Below are 17482 nucleotides of genomic sequence, written 5' to 3' on the forward strand. Positions count from 1 at the left end.
TTGTAAATTAGTTTGTTCATCAGTTTGACCCTAAAATTAGATTTCTGTCCCAAAGTTCTTTCCACTGCAATTAAATACCGCTTAAGAAGGAAATAAAGGATCAAAAATTGCAGTCTAGAGAATCAGATGGAAACAGTTTCTGTATTTTTGGTATTAGGGTACTTACTTTTCTTACACCAGCAAGAAAAAAACTCAGCGGTATAAAGGGAGCTTTTCAGTCTTTTCTTGGACTCTGTTAGCATAATAAAACATTTTACTTTCCAATCTAGATCAGAATTACATTGGCTAGTAATCCCTGAAGTCAACAGCAGCTCTTCGAATCTGGAGTTCTCCAACATCTCCATCAGTTAGCTGAATTATGGTCACCTGCTATAAATATATCTGCTTCACATGATTTGTCTACAGAAATATGTTAACTATTTATTGAAATCATAAGGACTGTAGAGGTAGCCACAGACAACACTGGACACATTTTAAACTGATGGCATCCTAAGAACCAGGTTATGTATGGGGTCAGGATGCTCTGTAAGTGTGGGGGGAACAAATACTGTAAAGAAGGTATCGTTCAGTCAAATTTTATTTATGAGAATGTGTTATAAAATCTTATTTTACGGAGTGAGAATGCTGCAGGCAGAGAAGCTTCCTTGCCACAGAGAATGGAATGAAGAATTCTGTATGTACACAGCAAAGTTGCTATGGTCTTTTATTTGCAATGGATCAGAGAGGATGATCCTTATCATTCTTCTTCAAGGATCATTCAGGTCAATTGAAAGATTCCCTTCAGCTTCAGGGGCTTTTGTATAAAAGGAAGAGACAAATGCGTAGGGCCAATAATGACCAATAAAACAGAAGCCTGTTTTGAGTGAGGAATCTGTATATACACATTGAATTAATTTGCTTATGGGAGATATCTATTTTTTTCCAGTAAGCAGAAACCATAACATACTTCTGAGTATTTCCCCTCTGACTTTATTTCCTCATATCTTAACAAACACAACAAACTGAAACATGGAGCTATTTATTTTCCATTCTGTGATAAAAAAGATACATTACTTTGATGCCCAGAAATTACATTAAACATTCATTTATTTGCGAGAGTTTCATTATATTATTACATATGCCTTGCTTGGGTGCATAGGAAGTGTACAGCTTAACATGCTAACTTTATTACCAATTTTTAAAAGGTATGGAGCTTTACTCAATAATAGACAGGAGGTACAGGTCTGAGATTTCCATGTATTGTTGAGTACAGATGAGATTGGAATTTAAGCAGTATGCCTTATCCTTGTAACAGGTTACTTTCGGTGAGAGGTACTTGTTTAATTAGAACCAAATATAATCTTACAATCAAATAATAAGTAAAAAAAAGAGTATTTTTTAATATGTGCAATAGCCTGCTAGCCTCTTGCTATTTCTGATTCTGTTTGGCATTTCCTCTTGTAGCCATAGCTGGATGGCATTTATTAAATATCTAGGCTAAACTTCTCAGAAACGATTAGCAATTCTGGGTGACTATTCAGGGTTATCCTATTGGAGCCTGACAGCTAGCATTTAGCACTTTCTGACAACCTGACTCCTTCAAAGTAGTTAATACTGAGGTGAAATTACTAATATTTACCAAACTTCTTCCATCCAAAGACGTCATATATTCATTCCAATGAACTCTGATATCCGTTTTGTTCCACATCTTCAGTCGCTCTAGTTTTCTGGCCAAGGAGCAATGGTTAAGATCTGCCTGAACATTTAGGAAAGTTTTAAATTTCACTAGGCAGCCGAGCACTTTTACACACTACTTATTTATACAGACAACTACATCAGGCTCACTTAAATTGCTCCACCTTATGTCTAATCAACATAATACCTTGTTATTTGTCTTAAAACTATAAACCAAATATTTAAACAAAACAAAACAAAACAAAATGCTATGGGGTTTTACAAACAAGTATATGACATAATAGTTTGTGGTAATGATTTAGGTTGGAGCGGCTCACTTGTCTGGCAATTTAAACACTCGCTCAGAACCAGTACTCGGAGACAAAGATGTGAACATTGACGATGTTACGATGAGAAACCACTCCACCCATGACGTAGTTCATCTCCAGCTTCAGGATGGCATGGAAAGGTCCAACAATGGGCCTTACCTGGCGAACTACACCTGTTGGGGTAGAAATAGGTTGCTGAGATTAACAGGAGAATCAGATGGGTTTGGATGAGCTACACTCCCTTTCATTTTCAATATAGCTGATGGAAAGTTGGATCCACAAAGAGCTTGCAAGAAAGCTTGCAAAATCAGAATAAAACACAATTTTTAAATCCAAATACCTTAAGGAAGATCTAGAAAGAACACTAAAATGCTTCTAATGCAGAAAACCTACATATTCTGAATTCAGTATTTTTTTTTTTTTTTTTACATTTTATTCAGAGAGATAAATTCGGTAAGCAGTCTGCTTTTAAGTAGGACATAAGCAGACTTTCCCTAGGTAAGGCAGCACACACATTGCCCTGAGAACTACCTAAGCACACACACCTGAGACTGTATTGAAAACCACATTTCACTTGGAACAGTAGAAATTAGTCTTGATGCAGCAGTAAAACCAACATTTTCCCTATAAACATCAGATAACGCTCATCTGTCAATCGTTAGTGTAGACAATCCCAGCTGGGGAGTTTAATGAGGAAAGTGAGACTATCACGGCATCTGTTCCTGTGTCATTCCTCACATGGATGGTGGCCATTCCTTCACCAACTTCAGGGCTTGATAATGAGGAAGGAACTGGCAAGGAAGAAGTGAGCTATGTCTTTTAGGGCTTTAGTCCTTTTGCTTGCTTTACACAGAGGAGCCCCAGTGCTGGGATGTAGCAGGATGAGGACTGTTGGGGGCTGATAGTGGTGAGGTCCTCAGGAGGGTGGCAGGGCAGGGTTTCTCCAGACCAGGCTTGTCCCACCACTCCAGGCAGGCAGCAGGGCAGGCCAAGAGGCAGACAGGTTCATCCAAGGGCCCACATCACTGGCCAAGTTCATAGTGATGACACTGGGCCAAAGTCAAACTGCAGAGGAAATGTGTGGGTCAGAGTCCAGAGCAAGAGGACATATAGCTGTGATGGAGCTGGAGACAAGCCCTCTTCCAGCACTGCTCAGGCAAGGACTGAGGCTGAAATGGGGCTCCTGGCCTCTGGGCATGGTGCGGGAGAGGACTTGGGGTTGGCCCATAAGTTCTTACCCGTGCCTTGGCACAAGGTGGCTAAACAGAATACTGTTACAGTTTCAGACCTATGCGAAAGAAAGTCTGCAGGAGCTTTGCCATTGACTCCAAAGGATCAAGATCAGATCATAAACATGTTCTCACTTCAAGGTCATTTTCTAGGTCTGGTGTCACAGAGCAGGGAGCTACCAAACGTCTCTCATCTGAAAGGTCGTATCCAAAAGGTCAAAATCACATAAACCTGAGGTCAGCCAGCAAGCAGAGGCAGTCTGGTGGAAACCCCCTTCCTCAGGTACCTCCTTCTGACAACTGACTTATCTGACAGGGTGTTCGATTCAGAAAGAAATACACAGTTCAAGAAAGGATTATTTAAGATGTATTCCTTCTGCATGCTTCGCAAACAGGCAGCACACCAGTGCCTTCCCAGAATCCCAGATGAACTCCTACAGCAGTCCCCTACGAACACATTGGCTTTAGATCTGATGGGAGAGATAAACGCTTGCTTATGCAGGCTGTCAGCACCTTCTCCTAAGGCAATGATGACATTACAGTTTTTTCCTAAATACTAACTAATATCTTCAGCATGCAGTAAAATTGCAAACTTTTCACCACATTTGCTTTGCTTGCCATATTTGAGGAATACATTTTCAAGCACCCTTCCCCCTACAATTTATATGTACGTACATACATATATATATACTTATTTATTTATTTTATTGTAGTTTTCTTGGCTACTCTCTTGCACCTTATAAAAATGGTTTGGCTTGGCAGATGATATATTGAAAAAGAAAAGCCTTGCTAAAATTGCCCTCCCTTTAGGGTAGCATTTAAAGCATTTTGCTAACAGCACATCGCATTATTGCAGGCGCTGCTTTAACTGACAACCACGGAAACACACGACATTGGAATCACTCAGTACTGGCAAGCTGTTTAACCCAACCTGTTAGAGCTCATGCAGTGATCACCAAGCCTCAGATGGCAAATGCTGCTGTTTCCATTTACCAGTCTTTTTATAGTGCTCTACACTTTCTTGCTTTACTCCAGTGGAGTCTACTCTAGCCTACAAAGGGAATTGCAAATCTTGTTTTTTTCTGACATGATGCCATTCTACTCAAGGTAGTTTATGCCATAGTATGGCATCTATCTATACATTATTGACACGGTGTTCAAAGCAGTTGGTAACTTTCTTATCCTTGTTTGGATGCATTCTGCTAATGTAACAGTTATTTTCAAGGTAGAACAGGCAAACACACTGTGATCCATGTGGCAGTACTTTTCCACACAGTTCTCTTGCTGCAGTTTTAAAATATAGCCTAATAATCGTCTGAGAAGTGAATGCTGCACATGTTAAGACACATACATCAAAGCAAGAAATTGAATGAATGCACAAAGAAACAATACTCTTATGATATTTATTTATCCAGTTTGCCGTGTCAATGTCCTAGATGATGCTGAAATGACCACCAGTGCAAAAGAACTACTTTTCTTCCTCTCCTATTAAATAAGATAACTCAGATGGCTTTGTGCTTATCTGTGTGTATCAGAATGCAGTCATTCTAAATGTGCGGAAGAGTGAAAAAAGAGTAAGAATAAAACCATGAAATGTTCTACTGGACAAAAGCATGTGGCAGGTTTTCAGTTCCTGGCAGATTTACTCATCGCGAGCTTTTTTTTCCATTTAATGAAAAGGGCTAAAATGGAAAATCTGAGTTTTTTCTCCACCAAACTCAAGGACAAATGAGGGTGGAAACCATGCAATAGCAAAACTGCCCAGAGCCTGAAACGTGGCTCCATGTTTATCCAGCGCTCCTGTTGCAGCAGTCCTAGGATTTGTCTCAGAAACAGCGTTAAAGACTTCCTGCTATAATGTGTCACTGCCTTTTGATGCTACCTGTGTCTAATTCTTTAATGTCTTGTGCCATTCATGTCAGGGATGAGGGAAAATGCAGCTAATCCAGACCCAGACAAAGCAGTACCTTGTGCCTACTTCCACAAACAGATGTCTTTAAATAAAGCCTGAGACTCATGCCTGGAACATATAATTCACATACATGGTTGAATGCATCAGTCGATATCTCGAGAGCATTTAGCATAGGACACATTTGAAGATGCCATGTGGAATAATTCTGGATGTTTTTAAGCAATGTGGATTTATCAGTTACTGCAACATTTTCCTAAACATGTTGTTCCACTATGCCTTTTGGCAGATTGCTGCTGGGTCCAGATTTGTGGTCTGGCATCCTTCAGCATTTATAGCTGAATAGCAAGTATAAAAGCATACTTTATGGTAATAGGAAGGTTACCATTTTTAAATGTACTAAACAGAATCACTGACTGCTTTTTGATCTCTGTTATACCAGTCTAAATCCAAAGTAGCTGGATGGAGCCACTTAGATTTGACATGGGGATAACTGCAGGCTGGGACTTAGTCCTGGATCACTGTAGCATTACACACTGTCCTGTGAGTCAGTCTCTGAAAGAGGCCAGGAGAACAGTGGTGTTACTCATTAAATTACCTTAAAATAGAGGGCTCTCAAATACTACCAGCAGCTAGTCTTCCCTGGGACCAGAGCTCCAGACTCTGCAGTTGGTAAATGGGCTGAGTTTATTAAAGCAAGTTCACTCACATCCTTTTCCAATAAAATTAGATTTCAGCTAGGTCAGCATTTTGCACAAACACCACCCAACACCCACCCCTCCACCCCATCCCCCCCAACCAAACAGGGGAATATTTAGCTATATTAAAGTAGGGTGAATCACTGATAACTGTACAAGGAAATTCGTACTGCTGCTGAATCTCAGGCAATACTGAGCCTCTCTGTTGTCTTGCCTACAGGCACATTTATGCAAGCAAGTGCTTTTACCCTCCACTCTCATGTGCTTCTGTTGCTGTTTATACTCTTCAGTTCATAATCTGTGAGCCAAACACAGACTCAACCTAGAGAAAACCCTATGTGTCGCAGGCCAAGCAGACTACTTTCCATCAGCTCCCCTTTGTTTTGTTTTGCTTTTTGTTAACCAAGAACAGATGTTATTACACGTCCCAAATCTGCTTGGGTATCTTCATGGTTTGCTGACCTCCTTTCAAAAAACAATGATAAGACTTCTTTTTCTTCCACACTTTGCCCTTATTGTAAACAGGATCTACACCAATCCTTTCCATCTGCTGATCTATGTAAGCAAACAGCCTTGGCTTGATAGGCAGTGAGTTTTTGGATGTCACAGTTATTTCTGCAGTGATAGTCAGACCATGGCCCGGAACTTTTAAAGCTCTGTGATGAATACTCTGAGCTGCCCTCTTGCTCTGTCTCTTCTTCTTTCATGTTTCATATTTTGATTTTGTCTAAGGTAAAAGTATGTACAATATCAGGTGAAGGCATTAACCTAAATAATATATAATACTTATTTACAAGTGAGAATAATGACAACAGCCAACAGTCTTAAGAGTTGCTGTCACTGGATTACTGAGGCTTTGCTTATCAAAGGAGATGGGATAAATAAGACATCAAGGCTAATATTGTTAATCTTCTTAAGCCTTTCAGCAGAATTTCTGGTATTGTAATCAGATAGAATCGTAGAATAGTTTAGGTTGGGAAAGACCCTTAAGATCATCAGCCTCAACCTTTAACCTGGCACTGCCAAGTCCAGCACTAAACCATGTCCCTAAAAGCCACATCTACACATCTTTTAAATACCTCCAGGGATGGGGACTCAACTACTTCCCTGGGCAGGCTGTTCCAGTGCTTGATAGTCCTTCTTGGTGAAGAAACTTTTCCTAATATCCAATCTAAACCTTTCCTGGTGCGACTTGAGGCCATTTCCTCTTGTTCTATTACTTCTTATTTGGGAGAAGAGCCTGACCCCCACTTCACTGCAACCTCCTTTCAGATAGTTGTAGAGAGTGATAAGGTCCCCCCTTGAGCCTCCTTTTCTCCAGGCTGAACAAACCGAGTTCCCTCAGTCATTCCTCATAAGAGTTGTTCTTGATATGCCACAGGTATTCTTTGGCTTGTCTGTACCTCTTTAAGATATCATTACATTTCTCTGCTTTGAAATATGTCAGACCCTCAGGCAATTCACCTCTGTGTCTGGTTTCTGCTTGTATTTTTGTGTTAGGCAGTTGATTTGCTAAGAAGCTCTATTTTGAACTTAGGAGAAACACGCTGTTTTGTTACCATACCATACTAACCCATTCTGGATGACAAGTCCCTGCATTATCATGCGTTAATATCTTGTCTCCAGAAATCCAGACTCCTAATTCTGACTTCTGTGCTAAGATCAGTGCTCAGTACACTGAAGGAACACTTGCAAAGCTCTTTATATAGTTAAATAATAAGCTCTTTAAATACTTAAAAAACCCCAAGACTTTTCTAATTTTCTTTTTTTTCTTTCTTCCTTTTTTTTCTTTTCAGTGCTAACCACAAAGTTTGCAGCAATTACACTTGCAATGAATGTGGGTCATTGTGTTCCGTACACCTCTTGCTGAATACTGCATTTGCGTTTTCTCTAGAGAAAGTTCCTCTAAACAGGGATGGCCACAGTTTGCCTGAAAGCAAAGCAGAACTAAAGAAGCTTATTTCCACACTGCCACTAGATAAGGCTGTTTGGGGTTAGCAGTGAAGATATGTGGTTTTGTGTTTTCTGTTCCAGAAGTGAAGGTGGCAGTATTTTCCATAGGGATTGATTCTTGAGTCTAGTCAAGTATTTAAATCTGTATCATCATAAGAACACGGTACAGACATGAACTGCATGCGTTCCTCAAAAAGAGAGCCTCAGATAACCTAAATTCTAAGGACCCCCCCAAAAAAAGCTGAGAAGTATTAGGAGAGCAGGCAAGGAATCAGAGGCTCAAGAGAGGGCCAGCAAGGACTGCTGATAACTGTGGAGCTGTATCAGATGATTGTTGAAAGAGGGGATGTGCTGAAGTAAACCTCCTCTTGCCTTACCTGTGTATGCAGGCATATGCCTTTGTGGATATATAAACAATCCAAACTACTGCCAAATCAAAAGCTGTTCTTCCAGATAGCCCATGGGCTATGCTTAGGAAAATATAATAAACACAGTTATCAAAGATGTGATCAATTCCCTCAACCACATTTCAAGCTTTGTGTTAAGTAGCAAGAACAAGAGATCTTTTACTCTTACCCCCTTCCCATCTTTTCCCCTATACACACGGTTACAGCTATATTTTGTTCTGGTCATCACAACAAAACCAACAATTTTTTTGTTTTTCTTTTTGCTTACAGCAAGCATGCAATCTCCTTTCTGTGATTCTTCTCTGGTGGCAAGTTAGCAAAGAGATGTGGCTTTTTAATATCAGTTGAATCCAAAAGTCTTGCCCCATTTTCGTTAGTGCAAGACTTCACATTTGCCATTACTTGCAAATACTCATTTGGTAAGTTTTTCTAGGAACAAACAATTTATTTAGGAAAATTTTCTCTTTATTTCCCCCTTTCTTCTTTACATTCTTTTATTGTATGAACTGTGATCCGATAAAAAATGACCACAAACTGACTAAACTTAGGATGGATGGCGAGGAGTTATGAAATGATGAAAAGAGCATAAGGTGGTGAAAAGAACAATCCACTTTTCTGAATCATTACTCTATAGTTAACGTATCAATCCAGTCTTAAATAGAACAAAACACATCTTTTTATTAATTCAGAAACCTCTTTAAAATGAAGCACTTTGTAAAAAATGTCTAAAAGAATAAGAACGGGATATATATTTGAAATACCACAGGCAGACAAACAAGTCTGAGCATAGGTCATTGTTTGCTTTTCCTTCAGAGTAAGCATACACTGCACTGGGGAGGGAACTTGTGTTTGCATCCTGGCCACGCAATATTAAAAGAATCTAATAGGACAACTGAGAACTGGTCTTCATTCACTCTACTGCAAGTGGAACTACTGGTCATATATATATAAAAAAAGACTATTTTGCATTAGGTAGAATTAACAGCAACTCAGTATATGAAATATATGAATTATTGTGTGGAATATGACTGCATAAGAATGCTAAAATCAGCTCCACTGTACAATACAGTCATAGACAGCAACAGGTCTAAGAGCTGAGGAAAGCTAAAAAATATCCATCACAAAATGTACTCCTTTTAAAAAAAACAACACAGGAAGGCTTGTCAAGGGAATGTGCTATTACATGATGAGAGATAGTGCCGCCTCTTTTCAGATGGAGCTTATAGGATGAGCTGCTGGTGACAAATACAAGAGAGAGATTTCAATGACACAAAAAGACACTTTATAAATTTTCCTCTAGCTATTTTCCTTGTGCTTTAAATGGATACTTGGAACATGAAATGATTAATTTGGAAAAATCGAACCACCAGAGAATGTGGTGAGAGCTGTGGAGCTGGAGCCTAAGCTCAACTGAAACTTAGGTCATTTATTGGACTTTATATTAACTTCCAGTTAATCTCAGCATATGTCCTGAAGTCCTACATTTGGCTGTTCCTGGATCTGTTTCCCCACAAAAACACTTCAGTCCTCTTTACATCCTTGCCAGAGATGAACAGTCCTAGCTGCCACAATACAACAGTAACTGTGCTTATTTAAACAGTAGACCTTTTGGAATCACAAAAACAGCCTTCAAATAGTCTGCTAGTGTGTGTCAGGCCACAGGTACATATGATAATATACAAAGGATGGACATAGGCTCTCCCCTGATGTTAGTGAACTTCTTTAATCCCATGGGGATGTTGAAGTAATGAAGCAGAGGTGATCACCTCAGCCTCTTGGAACCTAAAGCCAGTGCATAGCTATTAAAAGAAAAACAGCTCTGAACACCAGCATGCTCGTGTAACATGTGGAGAACAAGTTTTTGTAGGGGAAAAGCATGTTTATGAGTTTCCCTTAAGCAATGTAAGAAGACCAATCTCCTCATGTTAATGCAAGATCCTGGACTATAATTTCAAGTTCGCTTTTCTCCTCTAGGCCTCTTGCTTTATACTGCTGGCCAAGATTTTCAAAATTAAGAGTAAACATCTCAGATGCATCAGTGTTACTTAAGAGCCTAGTTATAGTTTCAAAGAAGATGTGCAGGCAATTAGGAAGTTTAGGACTAGAGTAATGATCGTTGCAGTGGCTATTTTAAAAGGCAAAGTTGATAGGATCATTCCAGAAGTGAGCAAAAGTAAAAATCCAGCCATGCTGGATGCTTCCTTGGATCAAACCACAGACAATGAGTTGCTGGTTAGACTTGAATACCAGACTCTCTCAACCTAAAACATGTAAATACTTATCTATAGTGTGGAGCCAAAACCATATAGCCAAATTGGTTTTTGGATCTGTAGACAACTCAAAGAAGTCATGTTAAGATTTGTAAGAAAAACACTATTTCTCATTCAGTATTCACTACAAATATATGAAGTTCATCAATAAGGTTGACAAATAATTCACATCCTGATCACAAACAGAAAATACATATTTTAGGGTATTTTATCTAGGGTTGGTTTTTTTTTTTCCCCTGCAAAAAGCTCTGGGGCTCTGCACACATTAAAGTTTAATTAAATTCCTTTCCTAAAGGCTGCTCTTTATTCCGAAAGGTTATGCCAAAGTAATGATTTTTGGTGCTTAAATTGCTCTGCCAACACAGTTACTAGAGTACTTACTGACCCAGGGGAGAAGGGAAGTGAATCAACTGTTGAGTAATTGCTTAATGTATCTTAGTTTTGAAAATATAATGCTTCAACCATTGCACATTATAGAGAATCTTTTACTACCTTTGGTAGAGTGAAAGCTACGAAGTCCAGTCCTGTTGCATTTTCAACATCACTGCAATCCAGAATCAAAATCATGGAACAGTTGAGACAGGAAGCACCTCTGAAGACCAATCCCTTGCTCAAAGCATAGTCACCTAGAGCATCTTGCTCTAGGCTATGTTCAGTCTGGTTTTGAATATCTAAATGGACGGAAACTCCTCAGCTCTAGGCAACCCGCTCCAGTGTTCAACCACCTTTACAGTAAAGAAGTGTTTCCACATGTTTAAATGGAATGTCCTGTATTTCAACTTGTGCTCATTGACTTTTGTCCTTTCCACGCCACTGAGAAGAGTTTTTCTTTATTTCCTACCATTACATTGATCAGATTCCCTTTGAGCCTCCTATCCTCCAGGCTGAACAGCCCCAGCTCTCCTAGCCTCTACTCATATTATGGATGCTTCAGTGCCTTAATTGTGTTCTAGACTCTCTCCACTATGTCCACTATGTCTCATACCAGGAACTCCAGAAGTGGACACAGCACTCCAGTGGTGACTTCACCAGTGCTGAATAGAGGGGAAGGATGACCTAGTTCAGCCTACTGCCCATGTTCTTCCTCACGGAGCCCGTTGGCTGCTTTTGGCACAAGGGCACGTCATTAGCTCAGGATCTACTTGATGTCCCCCAGGACACCCAGGTCTTTCTCTGTAAAACTGTTTTCCAGCTGGTAAGCCCCAGTACGTATTAGTACACAGGGCTATTGGTCCCCTGGGGTAGGACTGTGCATTTCCTTTTGCTAAACTTCATGAGGTTCTTGGCAGCCCATTACTCAGTCCCATCATCCAGGCCATTAATGAAGAAATTGGCCCCAGTACTGGACCTTCAGTTATACCATTGGTGACTAGCTGCTAGCTGTGCTGCTGATCACAAACCTTTGAGTGTGACAGTTTAGATGTTTTTCAGTCTACCTCACTGTCCACTTATCAAGTCTACATTTCCTCAGGTTGCCTATGAGTATACTAAGGGAGACAGTGTTGAGAACCTTAATGCCCCTGTATCTTACTGAAGTCAAAATAAGCAACATTCACTCTTCTCTCATCTGCTAATCCAGTAATTGTTTTGTAGAAGGCTGTCAGGTTGGTCAGGCACGATTTCCTCTTCATAAACCTTTGTTGGCTACTCCCAGCCACCTTCTTGTCCTCAGTACATTTGGAAATATTCTCCAGATGGATTTGGTCCATCACCTTCCCAGGGACTGAGGCGAGGCTGACGGGTCTGTGGTTCCTTACATCCTCCTTCTTGAAGACTGCAGTGACATTTGCCTTCTTCCAGTCCACAGGAACTTCTGATCACCACAGTCTTTCAAAAATAATTGAGAGTGGCCCCACAATGACATTGGCCAGTTCCTTCAGCACTTGTGGAGGCATCCCATCAGATCTCATGGACTTGGATATGTCCAGTTTTTTTGTTTGGGGGTGCTGATTGATGAAGCTGAACATAAGCCAGTGTGTGCACTGAGGCAGCTGAGAAGGCAAATGATAGCCTGCCTTGTATTAGAGATGGTTGGGAACAACTGAGGAACCTGGGGTTGTTTAGTCTGGAGAAGAGAAGGCTCAGGGGGGACCTTATCGCTCTCTACAACTGCCTGAAAGGAGGTTGTAGTGACGTGCTGGTCGGTCTCTTCTGCCATGTAACAAGCGACAGGACAAGAGGAAATGGCCTCAAGCTGCACCAGGGGAGGTTTAGATTGGGTATTAGGAAACATTTCTTCACCGAAAGGGTGCTCAGGCATTGGAACAGGCTGCCCAGTCCAGTGGTGGAATCACCATCCCTGGAGATAGTTAAAAGATCTGCAGATGTGGCATTTAGTGACATGGTTTAGTGGTAGACTTGGCAGTGATGGGATGAAGGTTGGACTTGATGATCTAGGTCATTCTATGATTCTATGATTCTATGAAATGTTCCCTAACCTGATTCTCCTCCACCGAGGGTTAGTATTTCTTGCTCCATACTCCTATTGCTATGAGGGCTCCAGGACTCATGAAGGCCAGTCTTATCAGTGAAAGAATGAGGTAAAGGTGGCATTCAGTTCAGCTTTCTCTATGTCTTTACTCACCAGGTTTCCTGCCGCATTCATAGGCACATTTTTCCTAGTCTTCCTCTTGCTGTTGATGTACTTGCAGAAGCCCTTCTTGTCGTGCTTCACAGAAGTGGGCTGTGCCTCTGTAAGCAGTCTCACAGGCATTATGTTCCTCCAGTCCTCCTTAGTTCATGACTGTGCCTAAAGGCGCAATCTAGCTGTCAAATGACAGGCATTTCCCAGACCACCAGATGTCCGCTGACTTCAGACAGTTAATGTACACCTTAGATTCCTCCATCTCTCAAAAGCTAAATAATCCTTTTCATTTCCTTTTTTTTAATTTTCCTGAAAGCTATCAATATTTCTCTCAATTATTTGTGACAATAACAATGTAGGCTCCTGCTGTGTGGTGCTCTGATAGTTTCTGATACAATCTGTTTTTATTAATAAGTGGCTGCTCTTTAGAAAATGAAATATTTCTTGGTAATCATCACTGCAGGCATCAAATCATATACAGAAAAATAGCTCTGAAGATATCATTAATCCTTGAGCTGCCACAGCTGACAAACAAACATGGTTACAGGATTCAGAAAACTCATTAATCAAAATACAAGTACTGAAATAGATTTCCTCTTGCTTTGAAGTATATTGCCCTCATAACATTGTGAATTAGACCTTCATTCAAGTTTGATGGTGAACACTTCACAAAACAATAGATTTTGAGAATCAGTTTAGAGTTGGATGTTAACAAGGTTTCCAAGCTGATGGAGAACTGCTTCATAGGAATGTGGCTGGCTATACATATCTTTGCTGAAGTATCTGGGGACAAGAGTTTCAGAAACATGTGCTTTTCAAACATGGATCTCCCAGATCTTTATTCAAATTCGTAAGAGAATTTGAGGCCTGATTTTCAACTATTGAGAAACCAAGTACTTATAAACTGCTTCAGAAGTCAGTCTGAACATAAAATCATATTTTCATAAGGTACATACACTCAGGGCTATTTCACTGTTGGTTTAAGCTGACCAAAAATAGTGGACCTGCTATATTCTCCACCCCTTCCCTTGGATTAACACCTGAAAGAAAAGAACCAAAAACGTGGCTTTCCACACAAGCACTAATTCTGACAACAGGGAAAGGGCTGGAGTGTTAGCTCAGAGGTCAACAGGACAGGGGTTTCCCTTTTGAGCACCCACAAAGCTCCAGATCACATAATACAATCCCAGTGTTCCCTATTAGGGACCATAATGGTATCACCCCAGTGGCATAAACAGGACTCCTAATGACTTAGGCCAGTTGGTGCATTGCTGAGCATGTTATCGTAGGAACAGACAAAAATGCCTGTGTTCCTGGAGCAATTCAGTAACCACTGCCCAACACTGCAGCTGAAAGCTGTACTGTTTCCTTCTCTGAGAGGTGTAAAAGAGGATCAGGGGAAGGGCAAGACATCCCTCAAAAAAAACAGTGTAGTGTGTAACAAGGTGGGCCCAAGCCTGTGACCATAAGCAACATCTATTGCTCATATCTCTCCACGGAGAGAGCATCTATTGACCGCAGTAATCATTTTTAAACTATGTAAAGACAAGGCCCTCCTTTAAAGACCATCCAAACAATTGTATCTAAAAACTCTCCAGGTACTCATAGTCTTCCACCTACTGTACAGATCTCAGTTTAAGTTAAACTAAAATGGAATCTGCTTCTCTTTTTGCCTTTAATTTTACCTCTGAAGAAAAAAGGACATTAAAGTACAGGAACTGCATTTCAGCATGAAAAGGCATCTTTCTGCCTCGTTCAAGAGATCAGAAATTTGGGATTCAATTTATTAGAAAAGCTATCCTTCAACCACTCAATGAAGTTTAATTTCATTAACACTTGGGCTTCTCTAGAAAGCTTTGGTTGCTGAAATGCATCAAATAAAGAGGCAATAAAGAGGCCTCATGGTATTAATACATTTTTTGGCCAGAAACAAATGGTAAATATTTTCAAAGCTATTATCTGTCATGTTGGATCATATGGAGCCTTGCTATTATGAAAGAATTAAAAACAACCTTTGATTTTACTGAGGTTTGGCTAGTTTACAAATACTATGATCTTTATTAAGGATACCAAATAACTTCAGAGAGATGTGCTCTTATCTTGGTTTGGCAAACTTGAAGTGCTTTTAGATCTCTGGTTTGCCTTCTAGCCAAACCTCGCAATAGGTTTTAATGTTGACAATGCTGTGAAATCACTCATGCCTAAAATGCAATAACTGTACTTAAAGTAGCCTCATTAAAAAATAGTTTCCACCATACATTTTTTAATCCTTCTTTTTCCACCTTTGAGAACGTGTCATGCTTTATGTAGTACAAGAACCTCACATATTACAAAAACAGGTGGAAAAAACTTAAGGGCTGAATGTCCAAAAGAGGCAAAAATCATATATGTCAGCTTCCTGATTTTATGCCTACTACCTTATTATAGGGGGTTTAGTGTCCACTGTGGTACATCATCACATACATGCAATCTCTCCATTTAGCAAGAGTGGCTTTGTTTACCCTACCTGTCCTGCAACCACATTATTCTGTTTCAGCCAAGCTTGGATACTGTAGCATATCCATGACACCTGGGCAATTAATCATTGTCACCCTAAGCATTTCTTGGCAAAAAGCCACACTGTGGCACACAGCACAATATGGCTCTGTGATTCAATTTACCATGGAAGAAAAGTACCTAATCCTGAGGATTTGACATGAAAGCCCTTCTGTAGCTGCTCAGTCATCACCTAGAGGCGACAGCTCTGCGGGTATTGTTAGCAGAACTTCTGATGAGGGAAGCTCTCTGAATCTTAATGCGTGTTAATCCCTGACCAAATTCTCAAAACAAGGCTAAAATAAGGGGTCACTTCACCACATTTGACCCCTTTAAAAATATAAGTTTTTTAAGTCATCCATGCATCTGTGCATCATACTGGGAAAGATTTATGATACGCTTTGAGTCTTTTATCTTCTCTCTCCATTTTTATAGGGTGTGTAGGTGCTACTGCAGGAATAAGACACTTGCTATCAACACACGAACTTGGGAGCAGCAGCAGAAGCAGCTGAATCGGTCACACAAATATTTCGCTCTTGGAGATCCTCAGAAAAGGAGGTCTCTGACCACTCTAAACCAGGGCAAAGAACCTCAGAAAGCTGAATTCACACAGAACTCCCTCAGAGGAATTGCTGTAGGATGTTTCTCAGTGTACTGAATTCCAAATATGGCTTTATTGGCTCATTTATGTAATATCTCAGCCCAGTGTTTAAAATTAATACCAAAAAATGCATGCTATGTAATCTGAACCAAGGACCTTTGACAGTCCCCTTAGCTGTTCCCTGACTCAGTCTATTTCTTTCCCAAGCTGGCAGGCTTTATACTTCATGCCACAGTTCACAAAACTCTGTCAGAGCTGCAGTGTGATTTATTTGTCTGCTTTATGGAAGCTGTAACCAAAGGTGGTCTGTATGAGTGTTTTTGTGATATATTATACCTTCCTACTTGATGGGTGAGATGAACATTGGTCAAGGAGGAGTGTTTGATTAACCAGATACTTGCAATGTGCTAGAGTGAAATTTGGCATTAGGAAGGTTGTTCCACTCGAGCATGAGACTCATTCTCACCAGAAAAGCACCTTCAGCATTTCTCAGATATGAAATGGAAATTCACCTCCTGCTCAAGTTGCCTGTTTGCCTCCAGAAGAGCTCTCCAGCCTGACATTTTTTCTGGAGGGGAGGGAGGGTATTGAGAGATTTGACTACTGAACAGCGCACTCATCAGCATCCCAAAAGGGCAGGTTCAGGCAATAAATCTAGTCCAATTTACCAAATGGCTTCTGGGCACTCTCATCTCAAATGCATAGCTACTAATTTCAACAGGGCATCATGGCATAGAGAAAAACTCACAAAATATTCTTTGCTGAGGGAGTCCTCTTGTGAAGGGCAAGCCTAGATGAAACCAGAACAAAGATACTGAAAGGGGCTGTGTCTTTTAAATGTAAGGCTGCAAGAGCCTGTCGAAAAACCTGCTGAATTATGTCCCTGCTCTCTGTGCTTACTGTGAATGACTGGACAGCATCAGTTTTGTATTGCCAGACACCATTGTCATTGCATGCTAATGACATTATAGTCATGACAAAAGGTGGCTATTGTTGCTTACTTTCTAGTAAGAGTACCCACAAGGGGAGATAATGTATGTGCTGAAATCCTCACCCAAGAACAGCAGAGCTCTCCTGGACACCCTGACTCCCTACACCTAGCCTCCATTTCCCCACAGAGAAGCAACTGCAGGTGAACTGCTACCTTCAGCATTAGAGCTGTGCCAAGAAGCCCAAATCAGTCCAGGGATCTCATTATGCTAAACACGGTAACAAATGCATGGTAAGAGCCAGCCAGCCTCTGGCCCAAAGATAAAGTCTAAAGCAAGAGAGGATAAGGGAAAAGCAGAGAGGAATGTGAAAGTACTTGCTCAG

The 17482-nt window shown here is 40.5% G+C and overlaps 1 protein-coding gene across 4 annotated transcripts in view; it reads right to left on the reverse strand.

Annotated features, from left to right (window-relative positions):
• Window positions 1-946: 946 nt before the first annotated feature.
• Window positions 947-17482, reverse strand: part of FBLN1 (fibulin 1) — an 80888-nt gene continuing 64352 nt past the window's right edge. For all 4 annotated transcript variants that reach the window (XM_065672811.1, XM_065672806.1, XM_065672802.1 and 1 more), the window contains one exon: window positions 947-2155. In XM_065672811.1, coding sequence (XP_065528883.1) covers window positions 2016-2155 — 140 coding nt within the window. In that variant the 3' untranslated portion in view covers window positions 947-2015. The remainder of the gene's footprint in view (window positions 2156-17482) is intronic.

This window comes from Lathamus discolor, chromosome 1 (assembly GCF_037157495.1).
Source record: "Lathamus discolor isolate bLatDis1 chromosome 1, bLatDis1.hap1, whole genome shotgun sequence".
Lineage (NCBI taxonomy): Eukaryota > Metazoa > Chordata > Aves > Psittaciformes > Psittacidae > Lathamus > Lathamus discolor.